The sequence below is a fragment of the Symphodus melops genome, assembly GCF_947650265.1.
Source record: "Symphodus melops genome assembly, chromosome: 2".
NCBI classification, from domain to species: domain Eukaryota; kingdom Metazoa; phylum Chordata; class Actinopteri; order Labriformes; family Labridae; genus Symphodus; species Symphodus melops.
Window position 1 is genome coordinate 14951072 of NC_136692.1, and position 25515 is coordinate 14976586.

The 25515-nt window shown below is 39.9% G+C and overlaps 2 protein-coding genes across 4 annotated transcripts; both read left to right on the forward strand.

The window, feature by feature from the left end:
- Nucleotides 1–1216: 1216 nt before the first annotated feature.
- Nucleotides 1217–10720, forward strand: cbx6a (chromobox homolog 6a). Of its 3 annotated transcripts, none has more exons than XM_079336963.1 (5): nt 1217–1535; nt 2632–2675; nt 2781–2846; nt 3459–3525; nt 4502–10720. In XM_079336963.1, exons 1-5 carry the CDS (start codon nt 1467–1469, stop codon nt 5762–5764), a joined length of 1509 nt encoding a protein of 502 aa, XP_079193089.1. In that variant the 5' UTR covers nt 1217–1466; the 3' UTR covers nt 5765–10720. The 3 variants fall into 3 exon arrangements, with proteins under 3 accessions (XP_079193089.1, XP_079193090.1, XP_079193088.1); XM_079336964.1 differs by having other exon boundaries at nt 1222–1353; nt 4499–10720; XM_079336962.1 differs by having other exon boundaries at nt 1228–1535; nt 4499–10720.
- A 4094-nt stretch (nt 10721–14814) lies between these two features.
- Nucleotides 14815–24689, forward strand: nptxrb (neuronal pentraxin receptor b). The gene is made up of 5 exons (XM_079336983.1): nt 14815–15732; nt 17992–18376; nt 19199–19440; nt 20891–21070; nt 22670–24689. Exons 1-5 carry the CDS (start codon nt 15007–15009, stop codon nt 22913–22915), a joined length of 1779 nt encoding a protein of 592 aa, XP_079193109.1. The 5' UTR covers nt 14815–15006; the 3' UTR covers nt 22916–24689.
- Nucleotides 24690–25515: the final 826 nt, after the last annotated feature.

The following is a 25515-nucleotide window of genomic DNA, read 5'->3' on the forward strand; positions in this document are numbered from 1 at the left end:
GCATGAAGTTTTGTATCAATTTTGATACAATGAGTTTTGATGCAATATGACGCTTTTTGCATCACATGAAGAAAACTTTCAAGCAAAGAAAAACACTTTTTTCTCGTCTCAGGTCAAAATGAGGGTTGGATTCACGACCATTCAACACTACTACCATGTTTCTAATGATACACAGCTTCATGCAAATGGCTGAAGTATCCCTTTAAATTCATAATCTCAATTGCTTTCACATTTTTTTTAACTTATTGACAACAAATCACCTCTTATAATTCCTGAACATCCTCTCACAACTTTCACAGCTCATAGTTTGTAAAGATAGCCATTAACAAATGCCTTAGTACCATTATCAAAGGCCCTTAAATCTGAAATTTTCAAGGTTGGAATTTCAATAGCATTCTCATTTCTTAATTCATGGACAACAAATCACCTCTCATGGGTCCTGAACATCCTCTAGTAACTTTTTATCCAGTGGTAGTTAGATCCATATATATATATAAGCAATTTTTTTTTCATCTATACTTGTTGTATATGTCAATGTAGCATATACAACAAGTAAAAATATATTTTTCATAGAATTAAAATGTTATTAATGATTGTTCTTAAATAAATAAGAAAATAAATGTTCGCTCAATCAAGAATCAATAAATAAAAAGTTAATCAAAAATCAATCTTCAAGAATCAAATAGTGAGTGAAAAAGAGTATATATATATATATATATACACATCACGTGGCCATTGTAAGGCCTCTTTTTTTCTGGTATAGGCCTATTTCAACACAGCTAATATTGAGCTAATAATAACCGCTCGGTAAGATTGGTTGTATGTCCAATATACGATTTAAAAGAGCACCATAAAATGCTAATCTGAGTGTAAGCCTTTAGCACAGTTAGCAGGTAGGCCTGGGTATTGTTCATTGAGGTTGTGCCTCTGGAATTAAAATACAGAAAATTAAATGTATTTCAGTTTCAGCACAAGTTTACATTGTCCAAGTTAATTTAAGGGCTTGCTTTATTCTTAATACCCTCATCTGTAATGGATGCTATTCAAGTTATGTTTGCCCTAATAAGGGGTAAAAAGATAAGCACATGCCTACTTAACATTGTATCTAACCTGTTTTAAATACATTTCAAGTAGGCCGACGTCGAAATAATGTTTTGGGTTTTTTTTCAACAAAATCCAAAATTTAGTAGCTATCATGGCGCCGCATGTTATCAAGCGGTAAAGAGAGAAGCTCGCGGCCCTTTCGCATCCCTTGTGAGTGTCCTCATCGTTGCCATGACAACAGAAGGGGGCTGACCCCGGCCACGTGACAGCGAACTCGTACTACGCCGCTGCCCTGCTGCTGTTGTAGAGGTGTGTGTCTGCCTTCTTTCCCATAGTTTGGTTGTGGTCGGCCCGACTACACAGCAGAGCCTGACGTGTGTCGGGAGGAAACACAGACAGGTAGCTTATAACGGGCACGAAAGATGGAGCTGTCGGCGGTGGGAGATCGTGTTTTCGCCGCGGAAGCCATACTTAAACGCCGCGTTCGTAAGGTGAGATACAACCGCCGCCGTCCCGCGTGTTTTTTTTGACTTCCCATAGATGTTGGCCCAGGTCATCACAGCTCGGCACGGCGCTGATCGAGCCTATTAACTCGGGGGCTGCTGCCTTGTGCCTGTGCAATCTCAGAGGCCTTATTTACCGTCGAGTGCATTCACTTAAAACGGCAGAGTTAGCGAGAAGCTAACCAGCGAGGCTATCGGTCATGGCTCGGTATGTTCAGGAATTAGCAGGGCAATAAAACCAGCGACACAAAGAAGGGGCTAGCTTCAAAAAAGGGCAGCCCAGCCGATGGGAAGACGGCCGTGCTATGAAATGGAGGGGGCTGTTTTCTCTGTCAGCAGATTGAAGCTAAAGCTATACGACCACAGAGCTGCATTTTACTGCCTGCCGAGGACAGAGTCTGAACCTTACAACTGCACCTTTAGGAGTCTTTGCACATATCAACAATGACGATCAACACAAATATAGATCAATCTCTTAAGTGACCGTTATTCGCCCTAGGTTTGGGTGTTAGAAGTTGGAGATGTACTTTATGCACTTTCTCAAAGCAGATTCAGGATTAAGATCGGCTCCTCACACATGTTGTTGAATGACCCAGCTTTTTGAAAACAATCCCGAAATGATCATGTTCCTTTCTTTGGAGGAAACTTGTAGGAATGCACTATGTCCGATGCTACATGTGAGTAATCACTGGAAGTGAATGGGATAGTAAATTATAGAGCTCCAGGCCAACACACTTCCAGATTGGAACCGATTAGCTAATCAAAATAGTGAAATGTCAAATACCAGCACAAGGTATTTTTCAAAACATAATCAAATTTAGGGATGAGGCTTGGCAGACTGTGGGAGCATATCTCGATGAAGCACTTTCTTGAGTGAAACAAATGATGGTGTATAGCATTAGAGGAATGTAAGTATTGTAATGTGCTTTGTTTTATTTAAAAGACACAGTAAGTCTCCCATTGACTTCCAAATGTGCAGAACTAAAGACTGAAATGGTAGAAAAGGCACTTGTACAGTCACATTTTAAAGCTCTACTACCTTTTTCAACATATGCTGTTTTTGTAATAATTCTTTTTCTTGCAGGGAAGACTTGAATACTTGGTGAAGTGGAAAGGATGGGCAATGAAGTAAGTGCTTTTCTCAAATTTGAATTAAATTGGAAAGGACAAAACGATAACTTGGAGTGGATATTTTTGGTTGTGTTTTCTTCATTTTTCTCCATCCTCAATTAGGCACAGCACTTGGGAGCCAGAGGAGAATATTCTAGATGATAGGCTGATACTGGGCTTTGAGCAAAAGTAAGTCAAGTGAGCTTTCATACAAATTCATTGGGACCGGTTTAATTCTCGCAGCAGTATTACCTTCTTTTTGCAATGCCATCACTTCTGGTTACATATGTGGATGTAGGGCAAACACAAGGCAGCACTCATTGCACAACCTAGCATTCACAGTCATGGAGGGTAAATAAAAGTACAGACACTTAGTGCTGGGGCAGTCTTAAACTCTCACTGTTCAGGACACTGGCTACTCCTAATGTCAGAGCAAGTGTAAGTGTTTACAATGATAGTAAATTATGGCACTGCCAGACAAGTTTCTCTGATGTCCGACTCTATCCACATCTCTACATTAAAGGCACAAAAAGCCCCAAAAATAAATCTAAAAAAATTCCACTAAGCGTTTTTAACTTGACCTTTGGGCCGCCCCTCTAATATCATGATATGGGTACACTGGATGGGTGCAGATCTGTCTCTCTTCAAATGTGGCTTCTAACTTTCTCTGTAACTGACTGCCCTAGTTATTGTTCCAACCATGGCTTTCACCACTACCTTCTTCGCTCTCTTTGCATTTTTTTTTTTTTATACTGTTTTCACTTTTTCCATTTGTATTTAACTGTCATTTGCTTTTGGCAGGGAACGAGAAAGAGAACTGCACGGGCCGAAGAAACGGGGGCCTAAGCCTAAAAACCTTGTTATGAAGGTAAATAATTTGATTCTTGTCTTTATAAGTAGCAAAAAGATGACTTTTTAACAGTTTGTTTTTATTGAATTTGCATCACATTGGCAGTGATTCAAAAGTCTCTCATGTACATGTAAAAAGCACAAGCCCTCCAGTTGTATACTATGAGCTTATATTTAATAATCTTGTACTAACAAAAATCCCCGGTAAGGAACAGTTGTCATACAACTCACTGCCTCGGCTGTAAACACGTCAGTCCTGATGTTGTTAAATCGCTGTAACCCTGTAGTTCTTGTAGTGTTAACATGGATCACGGCTAATCACTCATTATGTAACATGTATCACATCTGTAATGTGCGTCTTCCCTTTCAAAGTTAAAAAAGTTTCTCTATCTTGTATGATGCATCAAAGTCTTTGATCCAGTGAGTCTCATTGTTAATGGTAGCTTTTACTGCTCAGGCTATGAGAGACTATTTACTAAAGGATGATCACAACTAGTAATTCATATAGAATTAAATAAAGTTGTTATTATTTCTTTATTGTCTATTGTGAACTTTACAGTGCAGAAAACAATGACATTTGGTTGTGATGGCTCGTTGTAGTGCAGGATGAAAAAACAACGTCAAGTATTTACATAAGGAATGTAGCATTTACAAAGTAAGGTGCAGATATGAATAGATTTATGAGATTACTGGACAGGTAGTTCATCATGTATAGTAAATCTAAGTAGCTGTTTTCAACTGCATCCAATGTTAGTCCATGTAAATGTGACTTCGATGTCAAATATCAATACGACAATTATTTTTAAACAACTGCAACATGTTCACTGTGTTTCCCTGACACGACATCTCTGGCCTGCAAACTGCAAAAACCCTGCTTCAAAGACTGATTTTGTTTAACACACTTTGTCAAAAGGTCAGAATGATACAGGTTGAAGAAGTATAGCTTTCATAACACTGGAAAAAATGGTTTCCCGCTTCTTTACCATCTCCAGCAGGCCCGTGCTCAGAAAGGAGGGAACGGCAGCCGAATCTCTAATTCCCGCCAGACCACATCACGCTCCTCTGTGTCCAGAGCAACTCCTTCTCCTTCTACGTCCGCCTCTCCTCATCACTTAGCGTCTTCGTCCTCCTCTTCCTCTACCGTAGCACCCTCTCCTAAACTCAATTCCCTTGCAGCCACGCACAAGCTGAAGAAAGACATTCATCGTTGCCATCGGATGTCCCGGCGCCCTCTTCCCCGCTCAGATCCAATGGCGTCCTCTTTCTCCAATCCTGGCGGCTTCCCTTTCCGCCCCCACATCTCGCCCTTCTCAGAAACCGTGCGCATCCTCAACCGTCGAGTCAAACCCCGGGAGGTCAAGAGGGGTCGAATCATCCTCAACTTGAAGGTCATCGACAAGCCAGGGAGGGGCGGTGCATCGACGGGCAGCAGGAATAACACAGCAGGACGCCAAAATATACCTTCACGCAATCGCATCATCGGGAAGAAGGGTGAGGCACCCTATAGACCATTCCAGCCTCCGATGAAGATGCTCGGGTTCCCCATGTATGGGAAGCCCTTTGGGCTACAGTGTGGCGGTGTTTTGCCCTTTTCCTCCCATCCAGGGTCACGCTCGAGCAACTCCTCTTCCTCCCAGTACCTGTCTCCACCTTCTCCTTCCCACTCCAGATGCGCTGTCGAAAAGTCTCCCCCCAGTGCAGCAGCTGCTAAATCCCAAGAATCTGCAGGAGCCTCTCCTTCAACCGGCGGTCAAAAGTCCAGTACACCTCAAACAAAGAACCAGATGGGCGCTAAGCCACCAGCTCCTGCCCAATCCTTAGATGAAGACCCCGCAGCCTCAGGGTCTCCTTTCATACCCTCCTCCCCCTCTTCTTCTTTGGAGGATGGGGAGGAAGGGGGAGCCCCGGCTCATTCAGAGGGAGGCAGAAGGAATCCTCGCCAACAGAGGGCTAAACACCAGCCGCCGGCCTCCTCCTCCTCCTCCTCCCCCGATACTCCTGGCGACAAGAGCTCCGCCCCAACCGAACCCAAAAGGGTGCCCGCAGAAGGAGACCCCGATTGGCATCCTGAAAGGGCCCCGAGCTGCAAAGACGTGGTGGTCACCGACGTCACCACCAACCTGGTAACCGTCACCATTAAAGAATTCCCTTCTCCGGGCTCCTGCCCTGCCTCACCCTCAACCAGCCCTGAGGAAGCCTCCTCCCCTCCCCCTCCCCCAAGCACCACCTCTGACAACCCTTCTCCCCCTAAGCCATAGGAGATCAGATATTGTGAAATTTATTGCCATAGATGATGACTTTTTTTTTTTTTACCAGCGTTGCCACCGTAGCCCCCTCGTACCTTTTCCTAAAAGTTGTGTCAAATGAAATGTATTTCAACTGAATACCACCCAGCAATTGAATAGTACAGAGGAGCTCTTTCTCTTGTAAAAAGGATTGTAACACTTTGAACAGAGGGCTAATACGCCCTTTATGTCACTTACAGTGACATATTCTGTCCACTTGCACCACACTGTTCTCTTTTGAATCAGACTTGAAGTTAAAGAGTATTTGTTTCCTTTCACTCGCTTTGGACATGCCGAGTTAAGCTTATTTGGTGCAATAAAAAGTTTTTTCAAAAAGTGAAAACTATTCCCTATTTTGAGTTTTAGAGCTTTTATTAAGCTTACTTGATGTACGTGAAAGAAACAAATACTTTTCTGATTCAGACCCTGCCGTGAAGGCTGTGTCGGCGGCCTTCAGGTTTTTCTTCTCTCAATGGAGGTCCAGCTTGTTAGTGATCAATGAGATTGTGTTATTGCACTTAACACAGTTGGACTCTCATATATTGCATCAATACAGCGAGGTAAATGCAATGCACTTGACTGCATCAGAAAAAAAAGAAAAAGTAGGAATTTTTCAAGGCCTTCTCCTCTCTTGAACGCACACGCATATACATACAGTGTGAGTAAGTATTTATATGCACGCACAACCTTAAAAGCTGCAAAATAATACACAAGAAATAGTTTTAAGTTATTACAGTCCTTGCCATCTTTCCATGCTTTGTTGTTTTCTCACAAACACATCGCCATCTTTCACTTTGTAATGTCCTCTAAGACTCTTAACTGGCCTACAGTTAGTTGTGGATTTCTTCCTTAGTTTCGGTTAACTTCTTATCTCTAGGTACGAGGTGTAGAAGGTCCATTAGCTGGACACAGTTCAGGCTGAAACAAACTCCCAAATGCAGACATAACACAGCTATTTGTTGGAACCCTTAATTTGCTCAGCAGGTGTTTGAAGGTTGTCTCTCGGGAGTTTATGCTTGTATAGCTATATTAGGACTTCCTGTTTTGATTCTTTGGGTGTTTCTTTCTTTTTGGTGACGATGCTGAATAAGCTTCTTTTTTTTTATTTTAGTCGCTTAGTTTAAATAGATGAAGTTCTTTAGCCAAGGTCGGGCTCATGCTATCAACAGGAGTAGATAAACCAAGACTTCTCAGGCTGCCTTCACACTGCAAGCCTCCGTGCAAAATTCTGATTTTTTTATTTTTTATTTTTTCCTTTCGTTAATGTAATCTTCTTGTTTGGCTCTTCACATTTCATTTTAAATGTGGCCTGTATCAGACTCTTGTGGGAATCCATGTATCTAATGCGGGGATACATAATCTGATCTGATTCCATGTGACTTGTGCTGTTCAAGTCTTTTTTTTTCTTTCTTTCTTTTTAAAGAAAAAAAAAAAAGAAATCTGATGAGTCACATAGCAGCTATACATTCTAATTAGGGTGACTTTTACCTGCAGTGTTAATGCAGCCTAAGAGTTTGAGGACAAAGGTTTAACACCAACTGTTTCTGGGCATGGCTGGGTTACTGTGCAAGTTGCTTTCAGGTATAACAAACAGAAGTGCAATTGGACTTGTGGTATCTCAGAAAATATAGAGATGTCAAATGTTAACTTGCAGATAATGCAGTTTGGTCTGCTTTATCAAACGTATACCTCAAGCGGGCAATAGATCTGTTTGTAGCTGAGTTTGTGAGTCAGAAAACCTTAGCCTGGGGCTCTGGTTCTCTGCTGGCTAACGTTTGGGAGAGAGTTTCTCCCTCAAGCTAAGGAGTAACTATCTTGAGGTCGTGTTCAGGAATGACTTTCAAATGGAGAGTGACATGAACAGAGACTCAGGTGCAGCCTGAGCAGTAATGAAGGCCTATTGAAGAGAGAGCTGACCTGGAAGGCAAAGCTTTTAATTTACCAGTCAATATGTTTCATCCTACAGTAGTGGACTCCGGATAGTAATGAAAAGAATGGAATCACACATAAGTGAATACAAGTCACAACAAAAATTAGTTTTGTCTCTGTGGAGGCCAGGCATAGCCTGAAGAGAGCTTAGAGCAGATTCTCAAAAGGAGCCAGCTCAGATGGTTTGAGCATTTATAAGCATCTCCATTGATGCATTTCCAACTAAGAGGAGAGCTAAATGACACCAGAAGTAGTTTGTGGTGCAACGGATCACAATTCAAGATGCGTCAATGTGAAAGTTGGCCGAAAAACCTGCGAGAATTTATTTTTGAGTTAAATTGTCCATGGCGCCTACACACAGTACTTAAAAGCTGCCTTCTTTTCCATCGATCCATTGATTCACATCTGGTCATAACTGTAGGGGATTATCCGAATGGATCGATCAACTGTCATCAGTTGCACCACTAGAAATAGTAAATTCATTCATTTTGAAAATGCTTGTTGATTTCCCAGGAGGAGCTTCAAATTGAAGTAGAAGAAAATGGAAGGAAGGAAACTTTCTATAACTTTCCAAAAGAAGTCATTTCTGTGGCCAGTCTGGCCATCACTCGAGCTTTTCTGTGAACCTGATATCATGGCCAGTTCGATCTATTTCCAGTTGTGATCCATCAGTATAAGAAGAGATGAGATTGATTTCAGTTGCTCTGCTGATGTTTTTGTAGCAGCTGGGAATGACAGAAGCCATCGAAAGTGTCAAGTTTGATACTCTCTAGATATTTAACTGTGTTTTTAAACCTGTCTAAATGTATTGAAGACCACCAGTCAAGCTCTTGTCAACTGTGTTATGCCCCCATTTAGTTAGGCCACGCCCATGTTTTTTTTCTTAGTTTAGCTAATGTCTGTGGCAATGCTGCTGAAATAGCCAGCCTACTACAACTATATGGGATGGTGTTTAGAAAATCTAGGACGAAATTCAGTTATCATTTGACTTGCCTTCAGCATAATTTACCAGCCACAAATGTTTGTATTAATTCATAAAGAATAGCAAGAAGTCAAGTTTATTTATATAGCATCTTTCATACGACAATGACGTAATACGAAAAAGAATGACCCTGAACTCAGTTTTACAATTTTTTTTTTCTGTCTGCGGGTGAGACACTGTCCTTGCCTGAACCTTTAACCGTGTACTTTACTGACTTATACTTTCATGTTGATCTTGGGCACATGACGTGGACTGTAAGGAATTAGAATCAAGCCAATCATGGAAGACATCTGAAATTGATCATCTATCATCGTTTGATGATACCATATGCCACTGGGGGTGGATTGCTCATTTTCTCTGAAGTTCCTATGTAGCCAGTGGTTGTTGTTAAACAACTTCCAGCAGGGACTTCTTTTTCTGTGCTGCTTCTACATCAGCAATGTAAATGTGTTCATTAGTTTCTCGTGAGTCTCAGTTCAACTTTAGATGATAGTTACACAGAGGCTTTACTCTGGCTTGTTTCAGTGGTATGAGCCCGAAAAGGAGGAAAGAAAAATAACATATCGATACGATGATGTTATTTGTACAAAAAAACTAACATTTTTTTTCTTTTCAAAAGGATAAGAAAAACATGTTTGTTAAATCAAGGTCAGATTGATCAATACGGATGTTTTTAAAGGAGTCAGGGGGGATACAAGCACTGATTGGTTTCACAATGCAGCATCGATGTAGACCTTTTCCATACCTTCGTTCTTTCTCTGGTACACTTGTGTGTTGTGATATTTTAAAATCTTCCTTTTGTTGCCTTATAGCTGCTCCCCTCAACCCTGGCTTCACTTCAGGCCACGTTTACTTTGTCTCTTTCAGTTCTACCACGCTTAAGTGCTGCAACTGCAATTGTTAAAAAGATTACACTATCCCTATCAGTCACTCCTTTGATGGGCTTCAAGTATCCAATTTTCTTAAGTTGCAGAAACGGCTTTTGTGATTTTCACTCAGACGAGGAAGAAGCTGCCTCCTCTTCTGTCATATACTGAATGGTTCTTCTAATTGTTGTCAATACTGTCTCAATACTCTCATAGGTTCCATATGGAAAGATTTATTCCAAAGTTACACATCTATTATATGAAGAAGAGATTGAATAACCACTACCACGACCAAATTAGGACAGTTAACTGAAACCTCAAAATAAGAATGTGCTCTTTATTTTTCAAAACGGATTCATTTTAATTAATTTAAGAATGAATTTCTTCTCCTATTGGATATATCCTGGTTTGGAATAGATTTTTCCATTTACTGTATCTTTGATATCTTTAAGTGGTTGATAGAAGTGACTCTTGCAGTTGGTAGATGTGTAAGGCTGTTAGGCAGTGTGTCCAACAAATGATAGCAATGTCTTTTTGTTTTTTGTTCTCATATGGGGTAGCACAACTCAGCAAAGTGGCCTGTGTTTCAACCAAATAGGGCTCTTGGTTTTTTTTCGTTGACTTTTTTTAAGCCTTTTTTCCTTTCAATTTGTTTTACTCTGACATGTAATGTATTTTAAGTGCTAGACTTATTTAGCACTGAGTGGATATAAAGAAGGATACTCAGTGTAATGTTTGACAAAATATGCTAAAAAATTTTTTAGGAAATTTGCTTTTTTTTTTGTTGCATTTTTTCCTTTATACTGTATTTTAATACTTTTTTTAATTTGCATAATTATGTAAATGTGATACTGTTCTTTACTTGCCATTTTTTAAAAAGTCCTAATTTGAGTTGGATTAGAAGGCAGTGATTTTAATTTGTCAAGACTGCAGTTAAGTCTGCTTAAATGTTAATATGAATTATGTACATTGTATTGATGGTAATAACGAGGAGATGGAGGATAATGACATTGTAATGTATCTGAACTTCTGAAGCATGTTTTGCAAACCCTTATTGTACAGATTATGTATTCAGTGTCATGTTAGCTGTTACTGTTGTTGCTCTCTGTGTGTTTCTTGTACAAGGCTTTTAATTAAAAGCTCATTAAAACACTTCATCTGGTTTTATTGTTCTTAAGGTTAGTTCTTGCTATTTTTTTGAATCATTATTACCTGTACTCAAATTGATAGGGTTAGGGTCTTTCAGGGGAATTTTGATCCTGTATAGGCACAATGCATAGGAAATATCTAAGTGAAGAAGATCCTGAGGGTACCAATGGCGTCTTAAAGCGGAGCAGACTGTGGCAGAGGCTGCACATTATAGGGTCTATGTATTATAACATTCAGGAGGAAATGGGTATACTCCAGTATTATCTTTTAAAGGAGACTGAGTCAAGGATTGTGGGAAACGGGGTTCTTTATCTGATTTTTTTTTTTCATTGTTTTATTTTTTTTTAGATAAGATAAAACATGACGAGAGGATATGCATCTTAAACCAGGTAATTAAATGGACACCTTTAAAACAAAATGGCAATGTTGATGGTAATGTGGAGTCATTTATCGCTATGCTCCATAGCAACAAAACAGAAAATGAATCCATAAGTGTTGTTTTTCAGCATTTAATTCTGAACTTGCTTTAAACTTAATGCGCATGGCAAGGACTCGGGAGCCTGCTGGATGTTTGACAGCACTCGGCTGCCCAACAAACTAAAAAAGACAAGCCAATACTTAAGTTGAAATACAGTCTGGTTTGCATCGGATGCTTTTTGAAAAATAATGCCTGTTAAATAGCTTTTCCTTCCCTTAAACAGACCAAATTAATTATTTTATTAACAGGGGAAGGTGTTTTTATAGTTTTAAATTGTACCACAGGGAGGAGCTGTTGAGCCACTTTTGGTGAGCCGTTTTTTCAACCAGAGTAAAGCAACCTCAGTGTTTTCAGAGGGATTGTAAAGGCTGGGGTGATATCAGGGTCATCATGTTCAGGATTCATCTCCAAATGCTTTGATCGTGTGATAGATACATGTATTTCAAACAGCTTTTGTCGACAGTGTTTTATTTAATTCACCCTCTGTTCACACAGCTGTGCTTGATGCAACAAGGAGAGAGTTGACAGAGAGAGGTGATATGGCCCTGGTCACTTGTCATTCTTTGTTCCTTCGCTTTGTGGCAGGACACCACTGCATGGGCTTATGAGCCAGACAGAACTGAAATACACAGTGGTTTGATGCAAGTGGCCCACATCTGCATTTGTGCGTGAAACATCAGCCACCTCTAGAGATTATTCCACAATCTGGGCTTCTGGTATTTGCAGTGACGCCTGGCTGGAGTTCAAGTCTCTGATAGTCTATAATGAATATTTCAGCTCTATTTAAATACAGAGAATCAAAATATTTTCATGTGCTATTTTTCCTAGAGCCTGACTTGGAAAAAAAAAACATGTAAACTTTATAGCCTTTCATAACAATCTAGCTATACAATCTGCATCTGTTTATCACCTCTGACTCCTACGCCTACATTATATCTTGATTTTTAATTATGTACCAAATAAACATGTTCATCTAACTAAGGCAAAGGTCTAACCAGCCAATTTAACCATCCTACTGGACACAAAACTCTGGGTCATTCATCGGCAACACGTGTTTTGTAAGTATGGACTTTCGAAAAATTGGTTTAGTCAGAGTTACACTGAATACACTTTAGGAATCTGAAATAAGATAATGCTATAGGTTTACCAGCATTTGGCAACATTCACAAAGACTTGTTGGTCACATATTTCATAAAAGATCTGATGTGTATTGTTAAGTTTTATATTAGGTTAATTTCAATCTTTGGAATTCATTTTTCTGTTTTAATTTTTATTTATTTATCATGTTGCTTTATTCCCTTATCTCTCGTGTAAATTTCTTGTGTGGCATGTTTTATTTTTACATTTGTGTCCTCATGTTTCCCTTTTACCAGAGTACAGTATGTGCGTTTCACTAGCCTTGTCTTTAGTGTTTCCTGTTTTATTTAGTAGTTTTTGTCTTGTCTTACTTCTTCCTTTTGTCTGTTTTCCGTCCACTTTGATTGACCTGATTGTCTTCACCAGTTTCATCAGCCTCACCTGTCTGATTACCCGTGTCTCATTAGCTTTCCTTTCCCTATTGTTGTCATATGTCATTCCAAGAAACGTCTTCCTATCCATGTTATGCTCCCTTGATGCTGCTTCTTGTGTCCCTGTTGAATTTTCTGGACGTTTTGGACTTTGGGTCTGAGAACTAAAATTGTTTTTTATCTATAAATCATCAGATAGATCTTGTTTATATCATTTTTATATTCCATTTAATCTAACATCACACAAAAGTAAAGACGTGTTTGGCAGATTATTTCTTAGTTGTAACAATGCTTCTTAGCAATAAATCTGATACCATGTAAAAATGTGACATAAGTTACACAAAGACAAGGCCTATCAATTGTTGCTTTATTGATTTTATTCAATAATTCATTGCTTCTTATAGATGACTCATCGCTTTTTAGTCTGGTTTATTCCTTTTTCCCATGGTCCACTTATAGAAGCAACACATCTGATACAAAAAAGTCACAATAATAAAGATTAGATGCATCTCATTTTTATCCCCTTGGAATATATGCATGTAGATTTTTAACTATGGGGATGTTTTTTTTATAACCCATTACATGATGAAGTCTGTAACCTCAATGTGTTGGGAGAAAGTGATGTAGACAATTTTGATGGAAAGTTTACCAAGAGTTATCTGAGGATACAGTTTTCTTCATATGACAAGCTAACAAACTCCCATCCATAAAACGCATGTGCATTTTGTTTGCCTTTTCATGGTGAATCATTTGTGTAGACAAAATTTGCAGTGGTATGCACGTTTTATATATATATATATATATATATATATATATATATATATATATATATATATATATATATATATATATATATATATTTCATTTGGACTTATATCAAGAGCAAACATTTGTAATTTGGTTTATCCACGCTTTCAAAAAAATATTTTGAGTGAGGATATAGTTTGTTGAGCAAGGCCACAGAGGACTTCTGTGTCAGGGTCAGAGCATTTCAGTTGGCGTTTGTGGGAAGTTTCAGTTTGCAACCTCTCTTGGGCAAAACAACTTTCTCCCACGCAGTCAGAAGCCTTAGAGTCACAGTTTTATGTTTGTTTCCTTCTTTTTCGTTTTCGTTTTCTGTGTCTCCTCATCCTTCCACCACTTCTCACAAGTAAACTGGCTATACATAAGTTCATTGTTCCTTCTGTGAATACATGCAAGCTGCTGCACATATTGTATCCTTGAACAGATGACTGTGGAAGGCATGCTGAATTGTGTCCCTTCAGATGTGTGCATGTATTATGACTGAAGGTACTGTAAATTCAGTAGGACTTTAATGGCTGCTCTCTCAGGTACTTAAATCAGTGTTGGCTCTTATTTTCTTGATCATTACATTGAGTCTATGTGACTTTTTTTTTTTTAAGACTAACATAATAAAAACGTGTTTTTATCGCCTCATATTTGATTTCTTTGTTTTATACATGTTTTTGTTTCTTTTACCATATTTTTTGAACAATTGTTTTCGATACATGAATATGAAGAATAATAAGTACGTCCAAGGCAAATTTCCTTCGGGACTAAATAAAGTAGTCTTGAATCTTGAATCAAATGGAAAGTGTCTCATTATGCTAACATCAATTTGCAAATTCCTTTATTTAAAATGATTAATACATTGGAACACAAATATTGCAATAAACAAACTTAAAATGCCTTGTGTGTATAATCAACCTAAACTCCCTTTTTCCCTTTACCTTCTTCACTTACCTGGTCTTTCTCTTCCTGTCACTATTCACGTATAGACACACACACACACACACACACACACACACACACACACACACACACCTACACGCACGCACACACACACGCACACACATCGATCCATCAATGCCTTGTTTGTTGCTCTGCTGCGAGAGCTTCACCTCTCGCTCTGACTGACGCATGCTCACAGCCTCGCTCCTCCTCTCACGCGCGATCCCCATGGTAACGTACGGAGGAGAGCGCTTAGCAACACGGATCCGGAGAGGGAGCATCTGTGGTCCAGACAGCGCGGTGCCATCGATAATACACACTGAGGGCAATAAGAGGAAATCAGCAGCGCCTCGGACAAACAGCACCAGCAGGTTGAGTAGCAGTTTTTGTTTTTGTTCGTTAATATGAGACATCAAACGGAGTTCAGTCGACTAGGAGATCGTGTTTCTGGTGATGCAGTCGTATTCCTTTATGATGCTCTCTAAACTATATTTTTTTCTTTCTAGGCTAAAGGCATTGTCATTCCGGCTTCCTCTAAACAGCAATCCATTTAATTGATCTCCATAGTCACAATGAAGTTCTTGGTGGTGCTCGTTGGAGCGGGCACCCTGGCCTTTCTCGGCGCGGTCATCTGCATAATCGCCAGTGTTTATCCCCGGAAAAGCGCCGCGCCTCTCAGCGATAACGGCACACTAACATCGGAGACGCTAATCCAGCCCCTGGAACCCGGATCCGTGGCTCACGCCGGGCCGCTGGGCGCTCTACACGGCTCTGATTCTTACGGGAACGGACTCGGCGGCATCGGCCTGGAGGTTCCCACTCTGAACGAGCTCAACCTGGGTGAGGAAACCGGAGGAGGGTCTGCTAAACAGTTCAGCTTCAGCCGGTTGATCTGCACACCTGTACCTATGGGTGAATGCAAGACGAAAGATCTGAGGCAGCGGCGGGATAAGCAGCAGCAGGCGGAGGACCCGTACGCAGCTGGGGATGAAGACGCAAATTCTCTCTCGACCACCGCCGAGGAACTCCGGAAGAAAGTCCTGCAGCAAAACGACCAAATCCTCATGGACCACAGGACGATCCGAGAGCTGACGGGGAAGCTGAGTGAGTGTGAGAGCGGGTTGGAGGATGAAAGGAACGTCCCGGAGCGGAGCATTGGGGTTTGGAGCGGGAACCGCCGCGTCATGGCCGGGGATGAGGTGAGCTCTTCGAACGCGGCGCAGCTGCAGACGGCAAGGGCTGTGGAGGAGCTGGCCCGGGCCATCATGGATCTGAAGGACCGTATTGAAAAACTCGAGGTAACTTGAAATATATGAGTAAGCTATAGTAGGCTAAAAAAAAAAAAAACTATTGGCAAAACCTGTTGGTCTTGCTGTTGATCCTCCTGTTTGAATTTTGTTTCACAGTAGGAAAGTGGACTGTTACCAAAATGAAGATTTGCCAGGTGAATCAGTAACTCAACTGACACAATTTGGCATGTGACCAGTCCATTTTACAGCCCATCTTCTCAATAGACAGTTTGTCCCTTCTAAACCGGAGAAGTATAGCAGAGAAGTAGCCTACTTCTGTAACATTTTTTAAATATAATTTAGCAAAATAAAAAGGTTCAGGTAGGAAAAGTGCCACTCTGCTGCAGCATAATGACAAAGAGATGATTTAAAAGCCTGCACCTTCATCATCTTAAGTGCCCCAATCTCTATTATGACTATATCCCTCCCTCTCTTTATCTTTACCTCCCTCTTTTATCTTCACCTCACCTCTCCTCTGACAAGCAACTCGTGACACAACTCCTCATGTCTTGCACACACTCCCTCCTCCCTGCTCCCAAGGGAAATCTTTCCACCTGCTGGTCCACCCTATACCTCTGCACAAGACAGCAGGATAGAGATATAAATAAAAGATGAAGCTGGCTGGACAGGATGGGGGGGGGGTGCAGGTTCTCAGTTTATGTGTGTATGTGCTGAGATTGAGACATGGGGGGGTGTTATAACCACGCACACAAACTGCTGCATCCCTGCCAGTTCTCTCCAAGCACACTCAGTTACATGGTTGTCTCAGTCTCTGTAAATTTATGTCCCGGACTTCCAGATTCAGCCCTGCCTCAGCAACTCTTTTGATATTACATATATCACCCTTGCAGCCTCTTATTCACACTTAGAGCAGCAATCTCTCTCTTTACTGCTGCTTCACCAACACCTTATTTTTAAAACTTCTGCTATGAATACGAATGCTTCCGCTGCCGCCGCTGTGTTACTACCATCATCAGTACAACACCTCCTGCTGTGATTCTGCTGTATCATTTACACATTTTCATTTCAGTTTTAAACCATCACAGTGACTGATATGGTAAAATGATTTAGAGAGGAAGTCAGGAATGGGCTTTACTCATATTTTTTGTTTAACTTCTCTCGTGTGAGAGGTTGTAAAAATGACGAAATCAAGGTTTCCAAAGGGGGAATTACGAAGGTGGATATGTCCGATCCTTTTACCCAGTCTATATTTTGATATGTTTTGCGTCAGCATACAGTATGTGGCCACGATATTCATTTTCAAGCATTATATTGATGTCAGCTTTGCCAAGCCAGGCAGGGCAATCACAATCTTCCCAGCAAATTTCATGAAAATGATCAATAGTATTGATAATGGACGCTTGTCAACAAATTGTCCACAACACGCTGTGTGGACAATTTGCGTTTCATTTTTCTTTGAGAAAAGAAAGGTCAGCATCTCCAAGTCCAATACAAGTATTTTATTAAAAAGCCAAGTATTTGATCTTTAAGGCCTCATTGAAGTAGATTATATGCACAGTGTATCGCATAGCGTGTCCTGACATTTAAAGAGCACACTGCCTTTTTTTATGGTAGTACACATGGGAAATGCAGTTTCCAATAATGATTCCCATGATTCAATGCATCAGCTGAAAAAGGAAACAACCAGTAAATCACATATTTACAATCACTTACCGGGGAAAAACTGACCGAGGCAATGTACTTTGTGTTTTGCTTTGAGCTAAGTGCAATATCTACATGCTAACGTACTAGCATTTCGCAGGGGTCTTAACTTAATTGTTTAGCCTGTAGTAATAGTAGTAAACATAAAGTAGCCTACAAGTCAGTGTTTGGCAATGTCACTAGTTTTTCATCACACGCAATGAAATGACTATGGAACACATTTCAATCCACTAAAATTAAATTGACATTATTAATTAGAAACAGTTACAAGTCTAGCTGAAGATGTGATATTTACTTATAAACAAAAAATGAAATCTCATAATGGGGCTGCAGGGAAGGTCAGATGGTTTATTTCTCTGGGGGAAATAAGTGTGATCTATGAAAGTGCTGCTCAACAAAACTAATATCCATCATTTCCATCACTACAACTTCCATCACAAAACCCTTCTATAAAAGCTAACCGGATATTGTGACTGGCTGCATCCATTACAGATCTATGTTAAACAGATTGTTTTTCTGCAGCATCTCTTTCTATCCCTCTGACTGACTCTTCTGTTCTAAATCTGAAACAGTTTCTTTATTTTGTGTCCTCTCCTTCTATTAAAGGCAGAAATCGGCCCTGCTGCCTTGAATATTACAGATGCACCTGTGGGTACAGGCAGCAGCAGTGGTAGCAGCAACCCAGTTGGAAACACTGGCAAGGCACCTGCTCCACCCACTGACAGTGCTTCCTCCCCACCTGTGGCAGCCCCTCCAGGAGGTCGCCGTCCCGCCTCCCCCGCTTCCCCTGCCCCCAAGTCCCCTTCCAAGGCCACCCCTGGACGTGGAAAGGGCACCTGGAGGGTGGAGGACCTGGAGGGGGAGCTGGAGCGGAAGATAAAGATGCTGGAGAAGGAGCGTCAAGCCATGAGGACAGAAACGAACGGCCAACACGAAAAAATCAACCAGGGCATTGACACCGTCAGCCACCGCATCACTGAGTTGGAACACAGTGAGTCTGCATGGATGGAGGAGAAGGATAGACACAGAGGGATGGTTAAAGAAGTGAAAGAAGGGATGTATGGATGACCAGGTGCACATATTGAGTTAAACAGCTGCATTGCAAAGCGTGTGTATAAGCTAGCATAGCAAGATAAAATGAAACTTTAATGAGCACTGTGGGTGAACTGGGTCATCGCAGCAGTAGAGAATATGCTTAGATTAAAATAAGATGATTAATGAGTGCTGAAGGTTATAAAATGTCAAACAGGGCTGGAGGCGAGGAATAAATTAAATGAGCAAATTTCTTAAATCATTTACGGGCTTTTAAATGTAACCTTTAAATCTTTATAATCTGAGATTTTATTACAAATCCATATTTTAGGGTTGACCGATATATTGCGTCGTTTTTGAGAAGATCTATTGGCTATATAAGTGGATGAAATGTATTCAACCCTAAACAATCAAGGTAACCAAACCTTGCTATTACAGGCAATGAAACCGACTTGAATAAGGTGACAGGAGTTTAATAAAAGGACTGGAAGTCTATATGAGAATTTGAACCTTCATTACGTGGCAAGAGGAAGGTTTAAAAGGAAAAAAATATATATATTTAGTTCTGTCTCCCAACTTCTGAACATTCTCTCTTTGAAGAGCTGTAATTTGAGTCACAGAGGCTGATCATTAACTGTAGTGCTTGAGTTAGTGCTAGACACTGCATGCGCACAAAACTGACAGGGAAGTGAGAAGAGAAGAGTCTGTGCTTTCATTGAATTTGCCTTCTCCATTTGATCTCGCTTTCTGACTTTTTCTCCTTTATCTGTTTCTTTAAAAGCACTGACAGAGCCCCCTTTCCCAGATGGCTTTGTCCTCTCCTTCCCTATGCGGACCAACTATATGTATGGCTTGGTGAGGAAAGAGATCACAGAGATGTATGCCTTCACTGCCTGTGTGTGGTTGAAGGCCAAAGAGGGTGGCATCGGAACGCCATTTTCATACTCAGTTCCTGGGCAGCCGAATGAGCTGGTGCTGTTGCAAGGAGTCCACAATCCTGTGGAGCTGCTCATCAATGACAAGGTAAAAAACAGTGTTTTTCAAGGTCTGAAAAATTGAACTCACCTCAAGTGTTTATGACAAGTTTGGTGTAGCTGTCGGAAACAGCTGCAATTTTTAAAGATTGTTCAAAGATGGAAATGTAATGTAATGCATTTCAAACAATGTTCAGTTCTGAGTAGTTTCAGGAGGTATTATTTTTAAGTCAAATTATTGACAAAGGAATTGTGAGCTTAATATGCTGTTAACAATAAAAGCTGCAAGGTAGTTATGATAACTATTGATTAAATTGAGTGATGAAACAGCAGTGTGAGAAAGTCCCTAGTTGTTGTTTTATTTTGTACAATTATAGTCTGTTTAGCAGAAGCAAATAAATGTTATTTCACAGAGATAGGAACGAGGCAACTTTTCAGCTGTGTTTTTATATAGTCTACTTACCTTTTACATCTGCAATCTGGTGTCACAGCCAGTCACATCACAATTTTAGTGACATAATACTGGCATTGAACCTTCTTTTAAAGAAATACATTGCCATGAGGTTGAACACAGCATACTGTATTCCTGGTGTCAGGATTACTGTACGACTTTGATAAATGTCAGTATGTTAAGTTACCTCATACAAAATGTTTAGTTTTCAAAACTTACTACTTGCTTTACATTTTCTACAATCATTTCTTATTATTCAGAAATATTGATTATAAGAGAGCACACATCTACTATAAAGGGCTCAAAATTAAGCTTCCTGTACAGAAATAAATCAAGTTGTGTTTTGTCCTGTAGAATAATTGTTGAAGCTGTGTTCTTGTTTGTTATGGATTATTGTGATGTTAGTTATAGACAAGCTGCAGCTACAACCTTAATGCCCCTTCACACTGTCTCTCACTCTGCTGATGCAGATGTGTAACTGGTGATAGATATACAGATATAAACAACTTCCACCTTACATAACAGACCTTTTGGAGTAGAATTCTGGCACCTACATGAACCTGTTTTTCTGACTGGCTAGTTCCCTTGAGAATTCACTGAACTGGGCTAAACTGTTGTTTTTAATGGCCTAAACTAATGGTACCCACTCCAGCAAACACTACAGATTGAAGTTATTCCCTCTCTTACCTAGTTAACATTTATATTTCTATTAACATTTTTTTCCAATTGTGAAGTGTTTCAAGTGTTTCTAATATTTTTTGTTATTGATTATATGTGTCAGGTTTATTTTTCTACCTCATTGTCTGTTCAAGTATAAATACATTTTTGAAAAAGTGCTTACACTCATAGCTCCCATGGCAGCTTGGACCGTCCATTGGGTGACATTTTACATGACACATCAGTGTGTCCACATTCGGCTCTAATTACGCACACTTATCCAATATGCAATAACAATATGCAAGCTTGGTGTGTCATAGGTCAGTCAGCTAGAAATCATTCAGTCACTTTGTAAAGAAAAGCTGTCGCCAATGTGTTCTGCCATCTGTAGGTGGCGCAGCTGCCTCTTTCCCTACCACAGGATGAGTGGCAACACATCTGCGTCAGTTGGACCCTGAGGGATGGGGTGTGGAAGGCCTACCAAGGGGGAAAGATGAAGGGGAGGGGAGAGGGACTGGCTGCATGGCATCCCATTAAACCAGGAGGAGTCCTAATACTTGGACAAGAACAGGTGAGACATATGGATGAATTAATCAATAAATACACTATGGATGGATGGATCCATTTTCTGTATATATCAATGGAAATGATGGGGGGGGGGGGGGGGGGGCACATGAATAGATGGATGGATTATAAACAAATGGATATAGACATAATGTTGGACACTGGAATTGGAAGACAGATAAATGACAGAATTATTGGATTAATTAAAATATGATGGACAGATAGATGATGCCTGGATGAATGATGAAGGCATAAACAGAGAGGGGGTGAGTAGAGGATGAATGCACCTATAGATAGAGCTTACCTTATGGATTGATTAGAGATGAATATGTGTATTGATGGATGGATAGAGATAGTTAAATGCATGAATAACAGACAATTCAAGGAAGCATGGATGAATGATTCTCAGATGTGTAGATAAGACAAGGAAGTTCTATTTTGAGGCTGCCCCATTAGTTTCTAACACATGAAAGACAGAAACCAAATTGTATTCATCCTCATGTTCAGCTGCCTCTGTCCTTCATTAGCAAGACACCCGCATTATGTAACCGTTATGAAATCTGACATTATCCCTCCTCCCTTGTGTCAAAAGAACAAGCATAAGCTTATTCTGCAGTATGTTGTCCTTGATAAAGGATTGACAGCATGGGGCAGGGAGTCCAATTCTACAAGATACAGCAATGATGCAACGAGACTTGATTTAATGCATGTTTTCACAGAGAGGGAGCAAATCTCTGTTGAATGGTGAATTGCTGTTCTGTGGATTTGTTAAATAGGTTTTATGGGAACAATCTCAGCACCACCCGCAGTAGAAAAGGTTGTATGAGAGATATAAATATTTATTTAATCTTTTTGATGGGGAACCATTTAAAGACAACATTTTTGTGGAAGGATAAAGCCTTTGACTGCTTTTCCGATTCTTACATTACTTCACCCAGAAGGATACTACAGACGTATTTTCTGTTCAACTGCCTGAGAAAAAAGGAAGTTGAGAATAAATTGTATTAATTTAAATTAAATGTTTGAATATTTAAAAAACTCAAGATACCATGGTTGCTACTTTTGAAGTATAAAATATTCTGAAGAGTTTATTGTTCCAAACATGATACAGTATAAAGTGCTGCTATATTGAATAGGGCTGTTGGTAGTTCTGTTTAGCTGATTGTACCTATAATGACCTGGTGTGTACTAAAAGTTTTTATGAACTTCTAGTGAACAAAGCTTTAAACATTACAGTTGACCTGCTTTGAAGTGATCTGATGTGATTTGACACTAACAGCTTTTTTATACCCTGTTCCACTCTTTGTAATGTTTATCTCACATAAAGCATCTGTCCTAATCCTTTAATGGTACTTGCAATGACCGTACTTTCCCGCTGATCTTCCTCGAGCCCTGTCAATTCAGCACAGAAAGTGCTACCCAAATAGTTCCTGGGCCAATGAAAGGTAATACTTCAATGGTCAGGATTATTTCAAGGCAGGATTTAAATTCCAGGTCAGGAAATCAATATGGAATCTTTTTTTCTGAAACTAAAACAATCGCTTGACTTTTCAATTTAGCATTCTGACATACAAACCATTTGTTTTTTTCAACTCCTCTGACTAAGGATACATTGGGCGGGCATTTTGATGCCTCCCAGGCCCTGGTCGGGGAGCTCTCCCAGTTCAACCTGTGGGATCGGGTGTTAAAGCCAGCTGAAGTGGCCGCCCTTGCTGAATGCAGCTTCTCAGCGCTAGGGAACATCGCCCCCTGGACTGACCATGATGTAGATGTGTACGGTGGTGCCACCAAGGAGTCCCTGGACCCCTGCCATGCTGCGCAGAGATCCAACCCTTCCAGCTCCAAACAGTGAAGGGTGACTGGAAGAGATCAGCTGATAATGGTCGTGTTTCATAGGTCAATATAGGAGACACTTTAGAAGATGTACCACAATGTATCACATTGGGGCTAACAGTATTTTGTCATGAATGGGAAGCTTACTAGTTGGCAGAAATATATCACGGAGCATATAAAAGTTTGTTAAAAATTGTTTTGTTGTAAGTTTTGGTGTCCACACTTAACTTCTGCAATGAGATGCAGTAAGTTTAAACACTGAATCACATTAGTTAAGACCGCATGGGTGGATCAACTTGTGGCATGAACAAGGCTTTTAAAGAAGCCCTTCATGCTGGTTAAAGCATTTGCTTCGAATAGGTTCCACATGTTGTCATATTGGTAACTATCTACTGGACCGATGAACCAAAAATGGTCATTCAGGCTGAGAGCTTTGAAAGGTTTTAAAAGAATTACAGACTGTACCTTTATGACATTACTAAGGATTTCTTAACTGTTTTACACAGTGAAAAACAGTTTTGTCATGTGCCCTGCTGGTTGTGTTTAACGCTAAAAAAGAGGTTTGAGAAGCTATCACGTTATATGGATTTTAGCACTCAATGGAAAACAGAATATGTTTTGTTGTAACTGTAATTGATCATGCTGAGAAATGTCTGTGTACTTTTTTTTTACATTACTTACCATCATGTGGTAAAACAGTTGTCTTAAAAGTGTTTATTGTGTAATATATCTTTGCTAATGGTGCCAGTCTGCTCCCCATGCTGTAGCTTCTCACAACACTCAGTTGTGTAAAGTTGACTTTGAGCATTTATTTTTTTTTGCAACTTAGGCAAAGCAGTGCTCCCAATTTGCTTCTGAAATAAACATCATATATACATCTTAAGACCATTCTAACACCCAAATCGGTTTGAGTTTGAAGATATGTGTTCTAGCTCAGTGAACAAGATAGAGTGTAAGTGTAATTGCATGAGAAAAGTCACATTTCCTGCCACAGGGGAAACAAACTCAAATTGTGTACATTACACCCAACAATCTGAAACACACCAATGTCTGTGTGGTGAAGCAGATCTTCAGAATACTGAATACAGGGGAGGGAGGTGTTGAAATGAGATTGATGCTTGGACTCAACATTGGACTCTGTATTGTTATAGGTAAACAAAAACAAGTTCTACATTCCTTGTCTTGGCTAACTAAACAACACACATATGCAAATACATTAATAAAAAAAGATACACATCATCCAAAAATCAACAGGATAGTTCACAGAATATTACGTGGAAGGAGTGTTGTCAATCACTTAAAAAAATATTTCTGTTTTTAGCCATCCATACTTCTTATCTCTAACTTCTTATCTCTGGTTAAAAAAAAAACAGCCACAGACGGGGCTACCTAAAAATACATTAAAGAATGAGGAATCTTTGAAGTATGAGGCATCTAGAGGGTTAAAGTAATGCACAAAACTTGCATTTACACCTATCAGTAATCAACCATTTTAGTGCTAGGAACTACTTCCTGAGGATCTAAACGTATCCTTTTGATGTCTCTGGTTTCATTGGGGCCTAAAGGCCTGCCAAGACTGGGAAAAGTAGCTTGTTAATATATTTAAAGCACCAGCCCATTATACCTGTCATTTTTTAACTTGACACAACAACAACAACTGTGACTCAAAGTGTGCTTTATTCATACCCTGTTCTCTGCATTGAAAATAAACTGAGTTCCTCAAAAGGTTCATTGTCCAGGCAGGAGGAAAGTTCCTGCTGTAGAAACAGAGCTAAAAACAACAAGAACAGCAACTGCATGATTTTTTAACCCTAAGCCAAATTACTATCATTGCTCCCATCTATCATCTATTTGGTTCTGTGGTCGAGAGTGAGGGTTTCATTCCCACTTTTCATTCCCACTTAACATATATTCAGTCACAGTGCATTAAAATGAAACAGTCATTATGTCCATTTATTACCTCAGTACATCAGCCCTCATGCTATTAGACACCCATTTGTGAAGTGCCTGCCTGGGCTCCAACGCCCATCAATGTTGGTGAAACGATTTTCTTCTTCGTTGTCTCTGTCTCCTCCTTTTCTCTGTCAAAATCTCTATCTCTCTCTTTCTGTCTCTTTTGCTTTTGATTGTTGAATGCTGTGAAAATGTTGCGCTTGTTCTTATTTGCATCTTCATGGAACTTCGATGATATTGTGAAATAGATGGAATAAAAAATATATATACAAACTGAATGTTTAACAACATTCCTGGAGTGTGCGCTTGTGTTTTATAGGCATGTGTGTTTTGGATGTGAGAGATCGTTACAATTGTAGCATATCTGAGTTACTGAAGGGTTACCATAAATCAAATTAGAGTACGGTATCTACATTTTGGCTGTCTGATTAATTCCCTGTGTGTATGTGTTTATATAAAGAAAGAGAGGCGAATATTCAGCCGAGACACACGCAAAGTCTGATCTTGAATGCAGACATAATAGATTAGTCATACTTCTAAGGAAGACCAGGTTGATTCGTGACTACTTATCTGCCCACACACCATTTCTTGGCCTTCACCACACATGAACTGTGATCTGATGTGTAACCTCCCACAGATAATGCTTACTTTGATTTGTCTAACTTG

What these genes read in the sequence shown, in the direction of transcription:
- cbx6a (XM_079336962.1), top strand. Translation starts at nt 1,467, where the DNA reads ATGGAGCTGTCGGCGGTGGGAGATCGTGTTTTCGCCGCGGAAGCCATA. An exon ending in TGGAAAGGATGGGCAATGAA is followed by an intron (nt 2,676 to 2,780) that starts GTAAGTGCTTTT and finishes ATCCTCAATTAG; the next exon opens with GCACAGCACTTGGGAGCCAG. An exon ending in CTAAAAACCTTGTTATGAAG is followed by an intron (nt 3,526 to 4,498) that starts GTAAATAATTTG and finishes TACCATCTCCAG; the next exon opens with CAGGCCCGTGCTCAGAAAGG.
- nptxrb (XM_079336983.1), top strand. Translation starts at nt 15,007, where the DNA reads ATGAAGTTCTTGGTGGTGCTCGTTGGAGCGGGCACCCTGGCCTTTCTC. An exon ending in AGCTGCTCATCAATGACAAG is followed by an intron (nt 19,441 to 20,890) that starts GTAAAAAACAGT and finishes TGCCATCTGTAG; the next exon opens with GTGGCGCAGCTGCCTCTTTC. An exon ending in TAATACTTGGACAAGAACAG is followed by an intron (nt 21,071 to 22,669) that starts GTGAGACATATG and finishes CCTCTGACTAAG; the next exon opens with GATACATTGGGCGGGCATTT.